Here is a 20,230-nt window from a genome sequence, read left to right as displayed (position 1 = left end):
TTACACTATACTTACTGAGTACAATTAATTATTATGCTTTTATGAATGAAAATTATAATTATACATACTTACATCCTTTGGAATAGTAGGGTACTGGACTCATTTTTTATTCCTTACTTTTATGAAATATTTACATCCTATAAATTCTAACACAAAAATAATTATTAAAATCAAATAAAAAATAACAATAACTTATAAGCCTTTGAATCCTGGGGCCTTATTCTCTATCCCGCACGTTATTTTAACAGTGCGTAACAAGCACGTAACCATGGAGTTAATATGTACCTGGAGAGCTTACTACGTTTGACATTAATACTGAAAAGATATTTTATGCCTATGTCGTAAAGTTCATTTTGCATTAGCAATAGATGTAAGGCAAAAACGGTCTCGAAAGAGAATCACTTTTTGGTAGCCGTGTCCCTCTCGCACATGTTGCCAACGTTCATTGCCTTCTAAATTAATAATATTAATGGCAGTATTAGTACATAAATAAAAAATCTATATAAGGCTACAGTAATAAAAAATAAAATAAAATAATATTGTCTGCTTAAATCCTTAGATCCTATATTTTATTATGTTACAAATTTAATAAATGGAATTATTATAGCAGTCGTATAGTAGAAGTTATTGTAGTTTACGTTTCGGCAACACCGTGTACTGAAAAAATGAATGAATTCTATTGAACAAAATGGCGTTTGTTTACATTTGTGGTTTGACGATAAAGAAGGATTGAATAACTTTTAAGCTAGCTTTTTTTTAAATCGTAGAAGTTACTGCGTAATTATGGTGAATACTTGTGTTGTAAGAGGATGTAAGCAATAATCCTATCCAGGTTGTGGAATATCCTTTCATAGGTAAGTTTTATTGATAAATTGTGAATAGTATAACCATATTTTTTATATAGTGGGATAAGATTATCCTATTATCTTTGCTTATATAATGTTTGATATGAGAAGTAAAGGGTAAAAAAATTAAAATTTTGCAATGTCTTTATAAGAATCGTCACGTGATGTATTTATTACACTAAAATATGTCAGCTCAATGATTTTTTTGTACTTAATTTTCTTAACAGCAAACTGTCACTTCACCTTATCGGCCCATTCATGCTATAGACAAATATATAGCATTGCTATGCCATCTAAAGATGCGAATGCAGTAAACACCATATTTATTAATAAATTAACATTTGCTATCTGGATTAATTTCTCACAAAGTGTGTCTTAACACGTAAACCATGCATCATTACTAGTTATAATATTATAGTCTAAATTGCGCGTTCTTTTTTCAGGATTCCAGTTAATAAAGAGTGGAGGGCCTTGTGGGTTGATGCCATGAACCTTGATACTAATGTGACAAAAACTGCATGTGTTTGTAGCTTACATTTTACTGATGATGCGTATTTAACAGTAGCTAAGAATAAGTTAAAGCCACAAGCAGTTCCTTCAGTATTGCCTAAGGTAGTATTTTGTGTTAACATACATATATTATAAACCAAAACTTTCATATATTATAAATCTAATATGTTGCGAATGCACAAGTTACTATTCTGTACATCATACAATTTAGCTCAAGGGATGTCTCATGTTTCTATGCATTTTATATTATGAATCTTAAGTTAATCTTAGTCAAATTCATATAACCGAATGCTTATAATTTTGTTATATCCATTTGTCAAACCTTATAATATCATAATTTGTACAACCTTCTCAAGAAAATAGTACGTAATATTTTTCCATATCTAAAGTTAGTGTTATGTTACAGATAGTTCCACAAAGCAACAAAATTACAGTTCTGCGTATTCAAAAGTTGAAAGGAGTGTCTTTTTTACATACTTCATCTTCTAGTCATATCACAGTAGTAGGAACTTCTTATGAACGAAGAGGACCTTCTAGTAAACGGGATGATATAGAAATTTCTGGTGAACCGCCCAATAAAAAAAACAAAAAAGAAGAATCAAGCAATAAATATTATATATTGGTTACCCATTGTGTTTTATTTCCTAAAATATTGGTTACAGATTTAGAAATCTTTTATAGATAAAAAGCTTCCGTATTTTCTACTGCTACTTGTCTTGTTTCACCGGTCCTGTGGACGACCCGTCGTGTATGTTGCGCTGCCGCAAAATTGAGCGCTACTCTGTAACTCTTTGCACTAAGTTAATACTATTAATATACACGTTATACCTGGGCCTCTACCTACGGAAATACTCAAAAGCAAATTTTATCGCATTTATAATTAAAACGGTAAGTCTAATCTATATAACAATAAATATTTTGTCCTATATTTTAATGTTTCATTGTCACCATATTAGACAAGGACACAGCTACCAAAAAGTATTCTCTTTCGAGACCGTTTTTCTGGCATCAGTCAGCTCTCCAGGTGTACGTAGTACATATTAACTCCATGCACGTAACTCAACGCATCATGTTTAGGACTATAGAAATTTGGTTTACAGAATACCGTTCCACGCACATTTCTCGAAGATAACATGACACGGCCGCGTTACGCGTTTACACTATCATACAGAATAAGGGCCCTGGTAGTAAGGGTAAATATAAAAAACAGATTAGAGGCGCAAAATCCTCGTTTCACGTTATTATAAATAACGACGCGTGCTAAATAGTTCACTGAAGTAAGCTACGTGCTCACTTCTGCACATCTAAAATATGAACCACAGGTTAATTTCTCAATATGAATACAGTTTTCACAGAAGGGCTTTTTTTGGTACTATTTACTTTTAATTGTATAGAATAACGCACAGAATCAAACATAGAATGATCTCCCATAATCTAATTTCAGATATTTCAATGATAAATTTTCTTACCTACATAAATTTTACTATACTTCAAAATATATGATTTCATTGGTATCACCATCAAATTGTAAAGTGCCTATTGTAAAGTCGATTAGCTTTGTCGATTAATTTTGATTTATAAACGGACATTTTATCATAAAAATTAAAGATTTTTAATAGTATGATACTGATATTCTTTAATAATTGCGACGGGCATCGTAACTTATATGTTATATCAATGGATTACACCAATGTCCATGAATATTATTACAAAATAGTCGATTCTGTTTTGAACCCAAATAAACTATACCCAGATAATTTATTTCTGAAAACTTATTTACCTGTCAATTGAAAAGTGAATTATCGATTGGTTCCTCTTCTGGGTCATCATTATTCAGAATTCTGTCAGTTGAAATCTGTTGCGCTATTTATTTATTGTTGAGCGCAAATCAACATTGAAATCAACTTCTTTTGCTCGATTGATTGTTGTGATTTAAAAGAAAGAATCATGTCGGTGGAAGCATTCCGTAAAAGAATTATGTACAGGCATTACAAGCCCAATGCGCTCTTCGAGGGCTGGATAAAGGAACTGCTCGTTGAAGCGGTAGAGAAGAAAAGTAAATTGGAACCTATGCTCAGAGAGGCTTTTGAATCGTTAAGAAAATATCCATTGCCATTAAAATCTGGCTCGGATTGTGCCATATTAAAAGGATTCCATAAAAAGCTTTGCAAATTTTTAGACCATCGGTTCTCCATTTATGAAAATATAATTTTGGAGGAGGCGCGTTCGCATGGACTAAATGAAGATGATGCCCATCATAATGAAGAAGGAAATGAAATATGCGAACGCAGATTAAGCACTTCTGAAAGGACCCAAGCTGAGCCTCACCCATTCAACCGCCTGAACCCGCTGATCCCTGGACAACGTATGGCTCAGCAATATGTTCACTTCTATTTTCGTAATTTGGTCCCCACCCCCTACATTCAAAATTCAGCTAGAGCGAAAAGAACTGGACCTGGGACACATAGAACAGGTCCCAGCACATCAAATGCAGCCCAAAATTCGACATCTAAACCCCCCTACCGAAGCGGCGCCTATGCGATCCTCCTTACGCTGTTAAAACATGCCCGGGGTAGTGATGTGCGGTCACTACCCAAAAAACAAATCATAGAGTTTGCCCAACAGTATTCTGATGAGTCATTCACGGTTGTAAAACCTGGCACACATAACACGGCCTGGTGTAACATGACCAGATTGGTCAAGAGAGGCCTGGTCAGCACGATCAGGAAGAAAAAAATGGAGTATACATTAACCGATACAGGAAAAGATGTGGCTATAGATCTCCTAATAGAAGATACTGAACGGCCAAATTCGATTGGGGACTCAGGTGCTAGGGTTCCTGCCTTCGCAGCAGTTAATGAGCCAATCAGCTTTGAACCAGGCTCATATGATGTCGTCCTACTGATTGACAAAAATGAAACAGGCGGGTAAGTATATTTATTGTTTATGAACTCTCTCTATCAATATTGAATTTATGGCTGAGAAAACTAAAATCATAATAAAAAAAAATTATAAGTTTTACTTTTTAAACTTACAAATAGATCCTGTTCAGATGACTAGCTTCCGACATGCATTGACAACAGCATATATATTTTTTTGAGTTTTCTAAGCCACGCATATTTGGTGACTTAGGCATACAAAATTATGTAGTTGTAAAGCTCATTTTAGTCATGCTCAATTATGCATGTCTTATTGTAGGTTTAAAATCAATGGAGATTTCCTTGAACTTCAATCATTATTGCATTATTTGTACTTTTTTTTAAGTTTATTATCAATTTCTAGATATTTTTTAAATTTTTCTATCAAGTTATATTTTTTTTTTACAATTAGAGTGGTTAAGGCGACTTATTCCAGCGATTTTTAAGCACGGTTTTACTAACGAACGGCTGCATCGCTTCTCGCAGTTGATACACTTTTAGCGCGCAACAGAAGGTTTCAGTATAGTTTTGTTGGTATTTAGTAAAGGAAGAGTTGAGGGTGCCGCGGCAGGCGAGTCACCTTGGTACAAATACTGCATCGTATTCAGATTGTATTTGTAGTCATACATAATCGAAGATATTATGTGGGTGAAGGTATACGCTCAGCGACGATGTTACTATATCGACACCTCTTATCGTGATATCGCTAATGAAACGAAAGAAAAAGAAAGTCGCCGTAAGCGACTTCCCCTAAATCAATCGACATCATATATATAATTTCCTTTCAAACCATTTAAATAGCATTGTAGTGATTTTGTTCCATATTTCAGTGCAACTAGGAAAAACGAGCCAGCAGTTGCGTTGTTCAGTAGATATCCACGTCTGAAACATGAATATAGGAGCCTGAAAGTAGGAGACTTCGCATGGATCGCGCGCCACCACGTCACCAAGCAGGAGTTGGTGCTGCCATACATTGTGGAGAGGAAACGATACGACGATTTCGCTGCGAGCATCAAGGATGGAAGGTTTCATGAGCAGAAGTTCCGACTCCACAAATGTGGCTTATCCAACGTATTCTATATGGTAGAAAGCTACGGAAGGAACAAGAATCTGGGAATGCCATTGCAGACCCTCAAACAGGCAGTGGCAAACACACGAGTGCAGGACGGCTTTAAGACAATTTTCTCCGATTCATTGAGTCATTCCGTCAGGTTGATGGCACTGTTGACAATCAAGCTCACTGCTGAATACAGGGTAAGTATATAATTTTTTATATGCGATGCGATGTATACTTTATGCGGTAGGATTTATAGTTTCTTCTGTGTCCATTTTTTTATACTAGCAAGGCAAAATAATTTAATACCTCATACAGCGTCAAAAATAAATCGTAGCAAATGCTGAAGAAATGACTTGCGAATGTCACTACTCGTCCAATTTATTAGCGTAACATTTACATGATATTCAATTAAAGTAGATATAGTTTTTTTTGTGTGTACAATGGTGTACTGTAGTAGTTTGACCTGAGCAATGCTTTATGCGATTTTATTCATTACTAGCTTTTGCTCGCGGCTCCGCCCGCGTTATAAAGTTTTTCAGGCTAAAGTTTTCCATTATAAAAGTAGTAGTTTCCCGGGAGCCTATGTTCTTCCCAGGGTTTCAAACTGTCTCAATACCAAATTTTATCTTAATACGTTGGGTAGTTTTTGAGTTTAAGACGTTCAGGCAAACGGATGCAGCGGGGGACTTTGTTTTATAATATATTTTTTAGAACTTTTTAAGAGGAATAATCCCGACATACATCATTGTTGCATAACTTTAACCGTTTACGCAGCGCACGCAACGGAAGCTCTCAAAACTAATAAATTGTCCCCGTATTTGTAACATGTTTCATTACTGCTCCGCTCCTATTGGTCATAGCGTGATGATATACAGCCTATAGCACCCCACAAATAAAGGGCTATCCAACACAAAACGAATTTTTCAGTTCAAACTGGTAGGTCCTAAGATTAGCCATTACTGCTCCGCTCCTATTGGTCATAGCGTGATGATATATAACTTAGAGCACTCCACGAACAAAGGGCTATCCAACGCAAAAAGAATTTTTCAGTTTGGACCGATAGTTCCAGAGATTAGCCATTGCTGCTCCGCTCCTATTGGGTATAGCGTGATGATATATAGCCTATAGCAATCCACAAATAAAGGGCTATCCAACGCAAACAGAATTTTTCAGTTTGGACCGATAGTTCCTAAGATTAGTAAACAAATATAATGAGGAAGCTTCGAACTGCTAAGCTATCGGGAGTTACACGTGTCATTGTGAGTCAACCATAAAAGATAGACATATGCTGTCGTGGGATATTTTTTACATAATTTTAAGGAGAACATTTCCGTCATACATGATTTCTATGTAGCTTTAACCATTAAGGTTGCACACGCGACGGAAGCTTAAAAAATGGAGTAACTTCTCCCGTTTTCCCAACATTTCCCTTCACTGCTCTGCTCCAATTAATTGTAGCGTGATGAAAAGTATACTATACCATACCAGCACAGGAGTATGACAAATAATTGTACCAAGTTTCGTTAAAATCCGTCGAGTAGTTTTTGTTTCTATAACGGTTATACAGACAGACAGACAGACAGACAAAAATTTTACTAATTGCATTTTTGGCATCAGTATCGATCCCTAATCACCCCCTGATAGTTATTTTGGAAATATATTTCATGTACAGAATTGACCTCTCTACAGATTTATTATAAGTATAGATAATGCATATAACTGGTTAACTTGAATTCACCTATTGCGTACATTTCTGATGTTTATTTATAGCATGTAATGGATCGATAAGTAGGTCACGCTCTCGATAGAAGCGGGAAGGGGCGGCGGCAACGGGATGCAAATAAAACATATTTAGGTCATATTTTAGAGGATTACTAGGGTTTGATGAAGATTAGATTTCATTGTATGAATCCTATGTACTAATTCAGGACTTTCGAGTGTTTTCAATCATCCTAATCCATTTACGACCGTCTTTTACTAACCCGGTGCAAATCTAAGTCTTTGATCCGATGCCGAGAATAAACCAACAAAATAATTAGTTTCGCTGGTTTACTCTTATAAGGTCCTATGTCAATTTACATTTATGGATAAAAGTGGTTAAAATTTTGCATTTTGGTAAACATTTTAGACAGTACTTAATTTATTGTTCTTTCTTTATTTATCTTTCGGGACTATTGATTTTTCCTGATAAAGACATAGAATTATGTGATATTGTATAACTCCATTTATGCAAGAAATAAAACATAGAACCATGTATAATTAAAAACCATTTTGGTTGCTAAAAAGCATTTTAATAACAAACTTTTATTTAAATGGTCTAAAAAGAAAAAATAAACTTTAAATCTAATCAAATTTTGTAGAGATATGTTCGTCGCGAGATTTACTTTTTGTCTAAAACAAGTTATATAATTATCGTATTATCAACTCGGAACCTTGTAGCAGCTAGTTTCTCAGCAAATCTGTTTTATATCCACTTTTAATGGTGTATGTTAAAAATAACAAGTCCGCCATCTTGGGCCGTCCGCCATATTGTATTAAGAATGACGTCATTTGCTAACGATGCACTGTTATCCAAACTAAAAGTGTATGCAAATTTTCATCTTAAATCAGTTGGGGTTATTGATTTAAAATTCAGTTGAAAGATTGTACCCTAACATATACGAGTATAGGTGCAAACATTGCAAATTAAATAATAACTTTAAAAAAGAATTGGCTTGATTTCGCGATGGATTGAATAAGAGCGATCAGGATCTATTGGGTTTATTGAAATCGACGGTTAGAACTTTATACACAATTGATTAACCAAATATATTTAAATATTCTTAAAAGATAGCGCGATAGCCTAGTTGGGTGTGGAACGGAGTGCCAAGACGAATGTCCGCAGGTTCAAATACCAAGGGCACACACCTCTGACTTTTCTAAAAAATCATGTGTGTCTTCTTTGTGAATTTATCGTTCGCTTTAACGGTGAAGGAAAACATCGTGAGGAAACCTGCACATCTGAGAAGTTCTCTATAGGAATTTCGAAGGTGTGTGAAGTCTACCAATCCGCACTAGGCCAGCGTGGTGGACTAAGGCCTAATCCCTCTCAGTAGTAGAGGAGGCCCGTGCTCAGCAGTGGGCAAGTATATAATACAGGGCTGATATTATTATTATTATTTATTTATCCTTAAAAGCTTTAACTTATAATGTTAGCAAGATGGAATCCGAAATATTGTCATTGTCTAGTATTATCAAGAGTTCATTACAAATGTTGCGTGTTTTCTCTTCTCTTTCGTTTTTACCCTCTTCTCACTTTCACTTTGGTAGAGAATGCGTGGGTTCACTCGTAAGTCGTAGGTATACCAAATTATAAAATAATCAGGAATTAGCCAACATTGGAATACTTTGTAAATAAGAATGCAATGATAAATTATTCAGATATTTTAGAGTGGGAATTGATAATTCCTTAATTTTTATTTAATAATATTATCAGCCTGCATAGTAAATTGTCCCAATATTGGGCATGGTGCTGCTTTTTTACTAACAGGGTTTAGGTCTTAGTTCATCATACCGGTCTAGTGCAAGTTGACAGATTAAACATACCTTCGAAATTCCTATGGAGAATTTCTCAGATATGCAAGTTACACAAAAAAAGCACACATAGCTTTAGAAAAGTCTGAGGTGCATGCTCGTGGGTTTTGAATCTGTGGACATACGTTTCGGAAGTCCGTTACACTTCCAACTACTTATTTTATTGGGCATATGTATATTATTACAGATAAGAGATTTAACTTCTTAATATTGAGCCACAAAGTTAAGTGTAGATTTAAAAATCTAACTCTCCGTTTCATTCCAGGAGGAGCAACTAGCTGGCCGCAACGGCGCTCCGCGTGGCGACGAGTTAATGACATTCGAATATTTCACCAAGGTGTCGTCCAAGAACAAGTCGCTTACCGTCACCGAACTGTTCATAAAGCAACTGCTGCAACTGAAGGGCTTGTCGGTTGAAAAGGCATTGGCTATCACTAAGAGGTACCCAACACCAATGTTGCTTCTCGATGAATATAAGAAGCATGATACAGAGGGGGGGTTAATGCTGTTGGCCTACTTGAAATATGGCGATATGGGCCGCAACGTGGGCCCGCAAGTCAGCAGGACAATCTACCAGCTGTTCTCTGACGAAAGCATATAAGGCACTATCATGTTTTTGATGTGATTTTTGGACTGATCTCAGTCTTGGGAACACCTATTGGTCTTCGCCAAGAAATATGTTAATGGTGTACATGCCATAGCGGATATGCTGTACCATATCTATGTTCCCAAGGAATTTGCAATGATTTTTTACGGGTTAAAACTACTAAGTATTTCAAAACAACCTTCGGGTTTGTTTCCCCCATTGTTGTTTTAAGGTTCAATTTGTAAGCAGGATAACCTAAAAAATCCTTAAAAAACATTTTTGCTCATATTTATTATCATATCATATGTATAACTAGAAGTATGACGCCCTAGTGGCAAGACGACTGATAATAGGAATGTATTTAAGCCGTCGACAATTTATAAGGGATGTTGGGCGCTAAAATCTTCAATGGCCAAATTATGTCGAACCAAAGAATAGTGTAAGATCTAGACAGTATGTATAGTATGAAAGTATGCCTGCTGGTTAGGCTGGTACTTTTAACAAGCGTGAAGCAAAGTCGTTCCTTGCTTCTTGAAGTGGTACAGTCTTACTTATAAAAAAATCGCAAAGCTATGCTTAGTTAAAACACAAATTTACTCGATCAGCTGTAAGTCAAAACCCGCCATCTTGTCTCTTAATAAGATTTAAACTAGGAAACCGTTGATGTTTTTGACAGCCTTTAATGCTAAAACAAGTTTATTAGTAAGACAGTAAATTTCCATCATAGGACCATCATTTTTTGCCCTCTCCTGATTAAGATTGAATAGCGCCCTAATTATAATTTTGCGAACCTTTTATGTGTGATGTCGCGTATTCCATAGAGGCCCTATATTTGCCATCTTGACGTCGGTTAATATGCCGCCTGATTAGATGTATGAACGCGACTATTTATTTTAAACCTATTTATTGTAGTTATTAATAAATGTTAGAAGTTAAATCATGTCATAATATATTTAATATGGTGTCGTGGGTAGGGGCATTTCATTATTGAATACATATATTTGGTATAAAGGGCATTCCTTGTAAAAGAGGAAAATCACGAAATTATGCAACTAATAAAAAATATTCTATCTTATTTATTAATAAACAATAGTTAATTCTATATTTTAATAAATTCTTTTAAATCATGTTTGAAAATATTGTTACTGTTTTTTCTACAAAAACGTGTAACTGATGGATTCACAAATTAATAATTATATTCGAATCGGATTCCATTACGGCGTCAAGTACAGGATTTGTTTACTGTACTTAACTAAAATTAGTGATTTATATTTTTTCCATAAGATGAGAGATCTCTACTTTAAATCTCAAAGCAATGTATTGATAATTTCTACACTATAGATTTTTTACCTTTAAAACATTTTTCTGATATGCTTTGGAAATTAAAAAAAAGCTAGCTTAGAGGTTTACAAAATACATTTCATGACAAAGAAAATGATTTCAGAAAGAAATTTCACATAGACTGCAGAAAGATAAAAAATTGAAATTTTTTTGTCTCGCACCAGTCACATTTATTCAAGTCATTTTGTTTATTGATTAATAGATTGTTTGAATGTATCTAAAAATAAATACAGTTAAACAGTCTTATATCTACTGTTTTGAGTAGTTTATCATTATCAATAAGTTCTGTGGACACAGTTACAACTCAAGATTGAGCAATTTCTTTCCTACCAGTTGCAACGGAATGCAACATAAAATTTAATTATTGGATATTCATATACTTGATACACAAAGTTTGTCTAAAAAAAAATATATATTATAACCGGTTCGGGTTGATTTTGGTAAAATTACTACTGACTACAGCTATTTTATATATTTTTTTAAAATTTAAACTGTGATGACCCTAGCTGCGACATGTTTAATATTAAGATTACTTACCCGACAAATAGTGACTGATCAGGGCAGATTTCAGTTACACAACTGCATCTGATAAAGTCGGATATAAACACTCTCTGATATTTATTCTATAGAGAGTATAATTTTAATTATAATCATGTAATATATTAAGAATATATTATTCTATCATAATTGTTAGGTGAAGTAAGATTGTGGTACTAATATTTGGAATGTGGTTGGCGTCAAGGCCGATGGCGTAATGGGTTCAGAGAACGCATGAAATAACGAGCTTAGTGCACACGTACAGGGTCGTATTTAGGAATATCGGACCCTAGACTGATAGTATGGTGGGTAATTTTTCATGTCCGACCGAATTTTGCTTTTTTTAATAAAAAAAATTAGATTGATTTTATCCTGTAGTATTTTAATTGACTGTTCTAATTCTGAATTTTTTAACGGATTTTTTGTCCAGATTTTATAAAGGCCGACACTTAAATACGGCCCTGCATTGGTACCAACCGAAAATTAATTTTGTTTGAGAGTTTAATCAAGTTTACGAAGTGTATGATGCCAACAGTCAAAATTATTTTTAAAATAATATTGATGTTAGTTGTAATTAAGGGTTGTCATCTGTAATCGAACCATAGTAAAAAAAATAATTATTTGAATTGTAAATTTTCATGTACATTGAATTATAATGACATGATCAAATTAATCAAGTTAATATGTTGGCTCAGGTCTATTTCACAAGGAGCAAAACAGTTTTCTTTTCAGTGTCTGTAATTTCATAAAGTAAAACCTTAACCACCGATTTAAAATGAAATGAATCTTATATCTAGGTTGATAAGTCTCAGGCCTATACAGAGGCAGTCTTAACATTAAAATGTAGCATGAGCGTTTTTAATTGATTTGGCACCTTTTATATAACAGCCGGCAATCGAAACAGTTTCATTCCTCTCTATTTGCTTTGTACAACTATTATTTTAAGTACCCAAAAACTTAGAAGCAATGAAGTACCCAATACGGCCTACAAAAAATATATGTTTCATTTTAGTTACAAGCTAGAAATGGTTCAAATATGGAAATATACCTATCGATAAAAATACAAATGACAACCCTGCCCTAACTATAATATTCAATAAATGTCCGTAGATTTTCACACTGATTTAGACCGGCTTTGTAGTATTAGGTGTTTTAATTTGGTTATTGCTCGTGATGAGCCATCGATTCTTTTTTTGTGATAATTTATCGACTGTGCTATTTACAAGGTGTCCCAAAAGATTTTGTTTTGATTGGATACTTGTAAAGATATTTTTCATATTTGGTTATCAATTTAACAGCATATCTAAAAGATATGTTAGGCCTAGTGCCCACTGGCGGTATTGCATCACTACTCGCAAGCGCACATACACGATAAGTAATAATCAATGTTTTTTAATGATTGCTACTGAAATTTCATCTATAATGATATAATTTTAATATATCATTGCCTAATCATAGTCTAAAAATCCCCCTGCAAGCCGTCCCGCTAGTGGGCGCTGGGCCCCATGAGTTTAGTGCCAAAATTCCATACAAATATATTTCATGGATTGGCATCTAAGCAGTTTATTTTATTTAGTTTTATTATATTGCCTTCAGTCAAAACACTATCAAACTCGGTAACATATTGGCTTTAAAGTATATAATTCTCAACTCTTATGAAATTGAGAGTAATGAGAAAATATTTTGAAAAAAAATATTTGTTTGTTTTTGATAAAATTTACCGGCGTGTCTTCCAAATTTTAAAACTTTTAGACTCCCTTTTGGGACACAATGACGTGTTGTTTTTTTGCTTGCTGTGGTCTTAAAAGACTCGGCGATTGTGATTTAAGTAAGACTTAAGTTGAATGTATACTTCATAGTGAAAAAGTCGGCTCAAATATTGTATTTTATTTTTGTTTTATGAAGTTTTTATTGGATAGGTACTACAATTGCATTTAGGGACGTGGGCCGACTTTTTTGCGTAACAGTCTCAATATATTTTTTACAATTTATATATATTAAAACTGCTATATATTTGTGTAAGATGTATCCCAACATTGTCCAGCTTTTGTTCTTCGAATTATATATTTTTCTACTTTAATTATCGTCAAAGGTTTAAACAATAACCTCCACTTTTGAGGTTCTCTCAGAGTTGTACAAAAAACCCCGTTAAATATTAAAGTTGTAGGTCATCGCATCAGGAAGTCAGTTGAAGTAATGACATTTTAACATACTTGCATTTCCATATTCAACAAAGATACCTTATTTTATTGCATTTCAAATAGTGGCACTTTTGGGATACCTCTTTTATTTAACTAGAAGACTATTGATTGTGATCTTTGCAGTATTATTCTGTTAGTTAAGTCACATAGTACGTATAGAGCACACTAGCATTTTGATGAAAAATTCAGTGTTTGGAACCAGTCTAAAAATTGGTACATGAAGCCTATATATTTCCCTTTTTAGTGAGTTATTTGTTATATAGTATTTCTGTACATTGTAAATGTATGTCAGATAGTTGTTCTAAAGTCTAATGGCGTTATATTCGAAACAAAACAAATATTATATTATTATTGGAAATATAAAGTGTAGAAAATTCTCATAATGGGGATCCCAGATATGAATCAGCTATACTAATGATCATACCAATGATATTTTCTCAGATATCGATCGTTTTTACAAATATTTAAAATTGGTTTCAAGCTGCAAAGTTTTCATCAATAAAACTTCTGTCTGATGTTAAACTAAGATAGTGTGCTATATCTGTATTGTATGTCTATATGAATATAAAAATAAAGGCATTGGTGTAATATATATCTTTATTTCAACATAACCTTTGACAATGACACGAATAAGTAGCAGCATTTATAATTTGTATGACAGGAAACATCAGTTGTATACCTTTCAAACAACTATCCATAAATAGTTCAGAATTAAGAGCACTTTAGGATGGAATCAACTTTCCCAAGTTTACGATTAGCGTGCTATAATCTCAAGTAAAACAAAATATACAGAATTATTGATTTGGCATAAAAAAGTTTTTATTCGAGACATTTCGAGATTCAGAAGTCGAAAATATAGCGTTACGCAGGAATATGTTTACATGCAATGCATTATAGAGATTCAGAAACTTGATTATGCCAAATCATTGTAGGTACTACTTTAGACCCTTATTTTCATCATCACATTGCGTTTCCCTATAATAACACTTAACATTTATAAATACACTTACAATATCTATGGTTCTATGAAGCAGCTCTTTGCGTAGTCAAAATTGAAAATGCTTTAAAACGTCCAAGTTCCAAAATGGCACAGATTTAAGATAGGACAACATTTATAACTAAATTGCACTTTAACATTCAAGTAGCGATAGACAAATAAATTTATATATTCTCGATATAATTTCAAAGATAAACATTTATTACAATTCTGACAGTATATATTTTACAAAACCGCTGCATATCCTATTTTCACTTACGAATCCAATGTTCATGGAAAAATCACGAAAAATAAATGCTAAATTATACCAAATACACAATAAACCTACCATGTATAATACGGAAATCAATAAATTCGTATCTCAATTACAAACTAAGACCGACCACCGGACCGTGGAATCTGTGAGGGAATTGCCGATCGAAATTCACGTTTGAACCCTGTGTTACATCGGAGTGCACGCAAACAAGTATAAAAATATGTTTTTACACAAAACGAAAACTTATAAGATACAAGGTGCACATTAACACGAATACTTAATTTAAAGAATGTGGTAGTTCTCCTTCGTCAGATTTTTGTAGTACTTGAAGCCTACGAAACTGATCGCCAGGAGGCCGAGCGTGAGTACGATGCCGCCGACGAAGCTAGCGCCGTCGAAACTGGAATCAAAAGTTATGCAATTAGAAATATTTCGGACAGGTTGCGTGTTCAAACCGACCTCTAACGTGCGGATATGACGAAACAAATGGAAATTGGGTTTCTGAATGCACCAAACTAAGAAAATATAAATTAACATTCTAATGTGTGCTTAGATTTTTACAAATTGTAGGTGTAGGACCTTTTTTATTCTGTGGTTTCACTGTGTTCTATTATACCTGTGTCAGTACGTGTATTAAAAAAAAAACAAAGAAAAACATTGTCTTCCTAATAGTAGCATTAAAAAATACTTTGCAAATATAAGTTAGTTACAACTTTAATCTCTTTAATTATTTCAATATAAATAAAAAACAGTAGGTACGGTTCTAGTAATTATATTTTAAATATATACTTTTAGAATAGGTCACGTTTTACTGAATAACAAAGGCGTGACTTTCGGCCAATTCAGCAATACCTTACGGAAACATTGTTGAAACAGTTGCGTGAGTAACGAATATCAAAATAAAATACACCCGTTACACCGTACTTTTGAGGTGTATTTAAGCTATTTAATGCTGCGACAATTAACACTCGAAAACGTTCAGCCACAGTTAAATTTTAATAAATATTGTACTTGAATCGATGATTGTAATTTTTTTCCAGTATTTAGACGGATAGTACTAACAATCTAAAAACAGTGGCGAGGATTGAAATTTCCCAAAAGGGAACCCGACACGACAATATAGGTACTAATATGCATAAATGCCGTATGCAAATCATTCTAATGAGTAATGAGTAATAAATTTTCAGTGTGGATATCCATTATCCATGACTCTTGGTAATCACCATGAGAATCAAATTAATCATATAAAGCACTGGTGTATCTCCGCCTGCCCGTTTGGGAATAAAATTCAGTTTAATTACGTCTGCATATAAAATGAATAAATTTTAAATTGAATAATATTATCTGAATATAATGAGTGTAATATAAACCGCTGAAGTGTAACGTTGCTGATTTTATTTATGTAGTTTAATCGCATTTTGCGGGCGTGATACAAGTATGTTTGATAACAATGTATGTGTCGACTGTCGGCCCAGAGGTACATTATCAGAATATTTGCATCGAATGAACTCAATGCAAATGTAACTTTGATTCAAATAAAGTTTATGGAAACCGGAAATATGCCGTATTTCTGAAGTTCACGATTTTTAGTGTGTAACTTTAGATCTATTAAAAATATGCTTATAAATCCTCGCACAAATAGGATAAGTACTATATTGCTTTTGACTTATATAAGCTTTTTATTAGTTTACTTCGTTCCAAGTAGCCGATGTTTCCATAAAAAATTATAAGACTCAATTTGAGGAGAAAGCTATTATGCATTATAATACCTCAAAAATAATAATGTGTTTACAAAAGAACTATATAATTGATTACATAAATAATTACTATGGTCTTTATGTATTTGTTTTTGCGGTAATCTCTCACAGATATTATACAATGTTTTGTCTTGCTTTCAATGTTAAATGTCGATGACTCCAGTCTAGAACGTAGGACAAAACTGTAGTACTCAATCAAAGGCTTCGGTACATAATTATTATTAACTATCTGTCCCGGCAGACGTTGTCCCGTCTTAACTATGAATTTGCAGCGCGCATTCTATCAATCGCTGACAGTTATTTCAAATAATTGACAGTTATATAAAATTAATATTTTCGTGAAGTTTTCATAAATTTTCTAATTTTCCGCGCAATTTTTTGATTTTTTTCTCTTCTTTCATAAGAATCTTCTCCCGACAATAACAAACACAACAAAAAAAATTGTGAAATCGGTCCAGCCGTTCACGCGTGATGGCGTGATCAATGGAAATAGGGATTCATTTTTATATATATAGATAATGAATAATGTTTAACTCCTTTATAGAAGTTTAAATATGTTAGTATCGATAAATATACTAGATATTTAGTATAAGAGCAAACGTTAAGCCACTATAAGATTTGAATTATTTATTTCACTAGCTCAGTAGCCAATCACGATAGCTTTTAGCTGCCATAACAAATGTAAATCGATTTCTTGTTTCGTGTTAATAGTTAATGCATATTTATCAGGTTACTTTGATATTTTCTTATCTAATATATATTTTATATTAGATTTAATCGGAATTTGAAATTCTTCGAAGTTGTTTTGATGTATTCGAGCCAAAAGCTGTGTAACTAATATAAGAATATTATGTAAAATGATCTTATATTATTCGTGACAATGACCATGTCCGTTTATACACTAGCACGTGGTAATGAAAGTCGGGTAGTTTTGTGTATAACACGAACACATTTGATCATCCGTGTTAATATTATTGTAGGTTATCTTTCCCTGTTTTTGTATATTTTTTGCTTTGTTTGTTTATTTACTTTAAAAAAAAAAAAAAAAAAAACTCTTTTCGTAGGTGGTTTCTCTGTGTAAGCGTTTCTTTTGGTTTCCTTTGAAATTGTATTGGATTTTTTTATTTTTTTTTTGTTTTTTTCTGTTTTTGTTTTCCTTGGTATCTGGTAAGTGGTTGTTTTATTTTGTAATGTAATATCTTTGACTCAATTATGGATCCGGATCCGCCCAGCCCCCCAGATCCTCCAGATATTCCTCCCCAATCAGTCCAAGTCCCAACCAGCTCTTTAACATCTGTTGCAAAAAAGCGTTCTATTAATTCGGTGTCTGATGACCCCCCTGTTCCTAAGAAAACATTAAACCCTCCCTCTGCTTCCCTTCAAAATGTGTATACTCACCCTGATTTTCTCGAAAATTCTCTATTAAAATATGACGACTGTGCTAATGGTCCTTATTTAGTCCATGTCACCAGAGTGGAACCAGACCCATCTGCTGGCTTGACTATACGACCATTAAAGCTAGGGCAACTTCTTTTCAAAACGCTATCTCCGGAATCACAATTGACGGTATAAAAGCTATTGGTCGCAATCGGGTTTCTATTGAATTTAAATCATTAACAGATGCTAATAACTTCTTAGTGAATCCATTATTAGCTCAACATAAATTTTCGGCCCTGATTCCTAAGTTCCATGTTACTCGTATGGGAATAGTTAAAAATGTGCCAGTTGAGTGGTCCATGGAGGAATTAGTTCATGCGATTGTTTGTCCTGATAATTGTGGCTCAGTAATTAAAGCAAGGCGTTTGAATAGGAAAATATTTCAGGATAATTCACCAGTTTGGATTCCTACCCAAACTGTGGTTATCACATTTCAAGGACAAACCCTCCCTTCCAGAGTTTTTTGCTTTAATTCCTCCCTGCCTGTAAGCGTTTACCAGCTCCCAACCATCCAGTGCTTGGCTTGCTGCCGTTTCGGACATACAAAAAGCCAATGCCGCTCCAAACCTCGCTGCTTCAGATGTGCCCATCAGCATACTGGAGACAGTTGTGTAGTGCCTGAGTCGGAGGCTTTATGTCTTTTCTGTTCTGGATCCCATTTTTCTACTAACAGGGCTTGTCCGGAGCATTCTAGACAGAAATCCATTAAAATAGTTATGTCTGAAAACAACATCTCATACACTGAGGCTTCCCAAAAATTTCCAATAACTTCCCGTAGACCTTATTCTGATGCCACCAAATCACAACCAATGCCCCAAACTTCTTCTAGTTCTTCTTCTCCTAGATCCCCTCCTCCTTTCATAGCAAACCCCTCGCCTTCGCAGTCTTCCCATAAAAACTATTGTTAAACCCCGTCTGCCAAGGCCTTTTCTTGGAGTATCCTATGATCATGAAGCTCACAATTTTATAACATCTAGCCCTCTCTCTTCTATGCCCAATGGTCATGCTTTGTTGCAGCAACAAGACCCATCACAAAATGACAGCCTTATTGGTTTACTTTCTGACCTCTTAATAAACATTGTGACTAAATTTAATGATGCCATACCGTACAATGTCATTCAAAAGCTACAAGAAATTATCTCTGCAATTGATAAAAATGGCTTCGAGTCAATCCCTCCTACAATGGAATGTTAAAAGTATTAATCATAAAAATATGACCTTATTTTTCTTATTAACAGGTTCAACCCATTTGTTCTTGCCATTTCTGAGACATGGCTTAAGGCTGGTTCTCACTTTAGAGTTTCTGGCTTTTCCTGTCTCCGGGATGACAGGATGGATGGATATGGTGGTTGTGCTTTGCTAATCAAAAGGAATTTTCCATTTAATCAAATTCCCTTCCATCCCACAGTCCGGATTTCAATATTGTTGCTGCTAGAGTTAATAATATCACAATTCTTTCTGTTTACATTCCTTATCCTAATTCCTCCATCGTGTCTGAACTGTCTAGTATTTTTCAACTCTTCCTCGTCCTGTTATTATTTTGGGTGACTTTAATTGCCATCACCCTGCGTGGGGCTCTCACTTGGCATCATCTAATTCAGTGGCATTGCTTGACCTTCTCGACTCTGAGAACTTATGCCTTTTAAATGATGGTTCCCCACTCGAAGAGTTTCCCCAACTCAAAACTCTAGTCATGTAGATTTATCATTTGTTTCTCCAAATTTGGCTTCATTATTATCTTGGAAAGTTTTGTCGTCTTCATATGGTAGTGATCATTTTCCTATTTTAATATCATTTCCCCATTCCCTAATTCCGCTTCCTGCCCTCCCTCCTTTACTAAAGTTTAGACTAGATTATGCTGATTGGGACCTCTTTGCTAAATTAGTCGAAGTTAAAACTTCGTCTTTTCCTCCCGTTGATAATTATAATTTTATTAACTTATATTTCTCTCTAACCGACACTCTTTTGTCAGTTGCGAGCTCTATTTTTCCTCTAAAAAATTCTTCATGTCGTAAATTACCTTCCCTCCTTGGTGGGACTCGGAGTGCTCTGCCATGGTGAGTCAGCGTAAAGATGTTGAATCTATTTATAATTATAATATGAGTACAGAAAATTACCTATGTTATAAACGAGTCGCAGCCAGCACTACCAGATTTTTATCATTAAAAAAGAAACAGGGTTGGAAAAGTTCTGTGAAAGTCTCTCTCCCCGTACC

General features: G+C 34.2%; 2 protein-coding genes and 1 long non-coding RNA gene across 3 annotated transcripts in view; 2 read left to right on the top strand and 1 right to left on the bottom strand.

Moving 5' to 3' along the window:
* The first annotated feature begins 564 nt into the window (after positions 1–564).
* LOC119189758 lies at positions 565–2,205 on the top strand. The gene is made up of 3 exons (XR_005112592.1): positions 565–854; positions 1,289–1,457; positions 1,762–2,205. It is a non-coding gene; the product is annotated as an uncharacterized LOC119189758 (long non-coding RNA).
* Positions 2,206–3,146: 941 nt separating this feature from the next.
* On the top strand, positions 3,147–14,158 carry LOC115446172 (crossover junction endonuclease MUS81). Its single transcript, XM_030172738.2, has 3 exons — positions 3,147–4,282; positions 5,104–5,527; positions 9,169–14,158. Exons 1-3 carry the CDS (start codon positions 3,303–3,305, stop codon positions 9,502–9,504), a joined length of 1,740 nt encoding a protein of 579 aa, XP_030028598.1. The 5' UTR covers positions 3,147–3,302; the 3' UTR covers positions 9,505–14,158.
* Positions 14,152–20,230, bottom strand: part of LOC115446173 (porimin) — an 18,672-nt gene continuing 12,593 nt past the window's right edge. Inside the window, exon 3 of the mRNA XM_030172739.2 lies at positions 14,152–15,221. Coding sequence (XP_030028599.1) covers positions 15,104–15,221 — 118 coding nt within the window. The 3' untranslated portion in view covers positions 14,152–15,103. The remainder of the gene's footprint in view (positions 15,222–20,230) is intronic.

Source organism: Manduca sexta, chromosome 19, assembly GCF_014839805.1.
Source record: "Manduca sexta isolate Smith_Timp_Sample1 chromosome 19, JHU_Msex_v1.0, whole genome shotgun sequence".
In the NCBI taxonomy this organism is placed as follows: Eukaryota; Metazoa; Arthropoda; class Insecta; order Lepidoptera; family Sphingidae; genus Manduca; species Manduca sexta.
Note: the sequence above shows the minus strand (reverse complement) of the source record. Positions and strands in the feature narration are given on the sequence as shown.

What these genes read in the sequence shown, in the direction of transcription:
- LOC115446172 (XM_030172738.2), top strand. Translation starts at nt 3,303, where the DNA reads ATGTCGGTGGAAGCATTCCGTAAAAGAATTATGTACAGGCATTACAAG. An exon ending in GACAAAAATGAAACAGGCGG is followed by an intron (nt 4,283 to 5,103) that starts GTAAGTATATTT and finishes TCCATATTTCAG; the next exon opens with TGCAACTAGGAAAAACGAGC. An exon ending in AGCTCACTGCTGAATACAGG is followed by an intron (nt 5,528 to 9,168) that starts GTAAGTATATAA and finishes GTTTCATTCCAG; the next exon opens with GAGGAGCAACTAGCTGGCCG.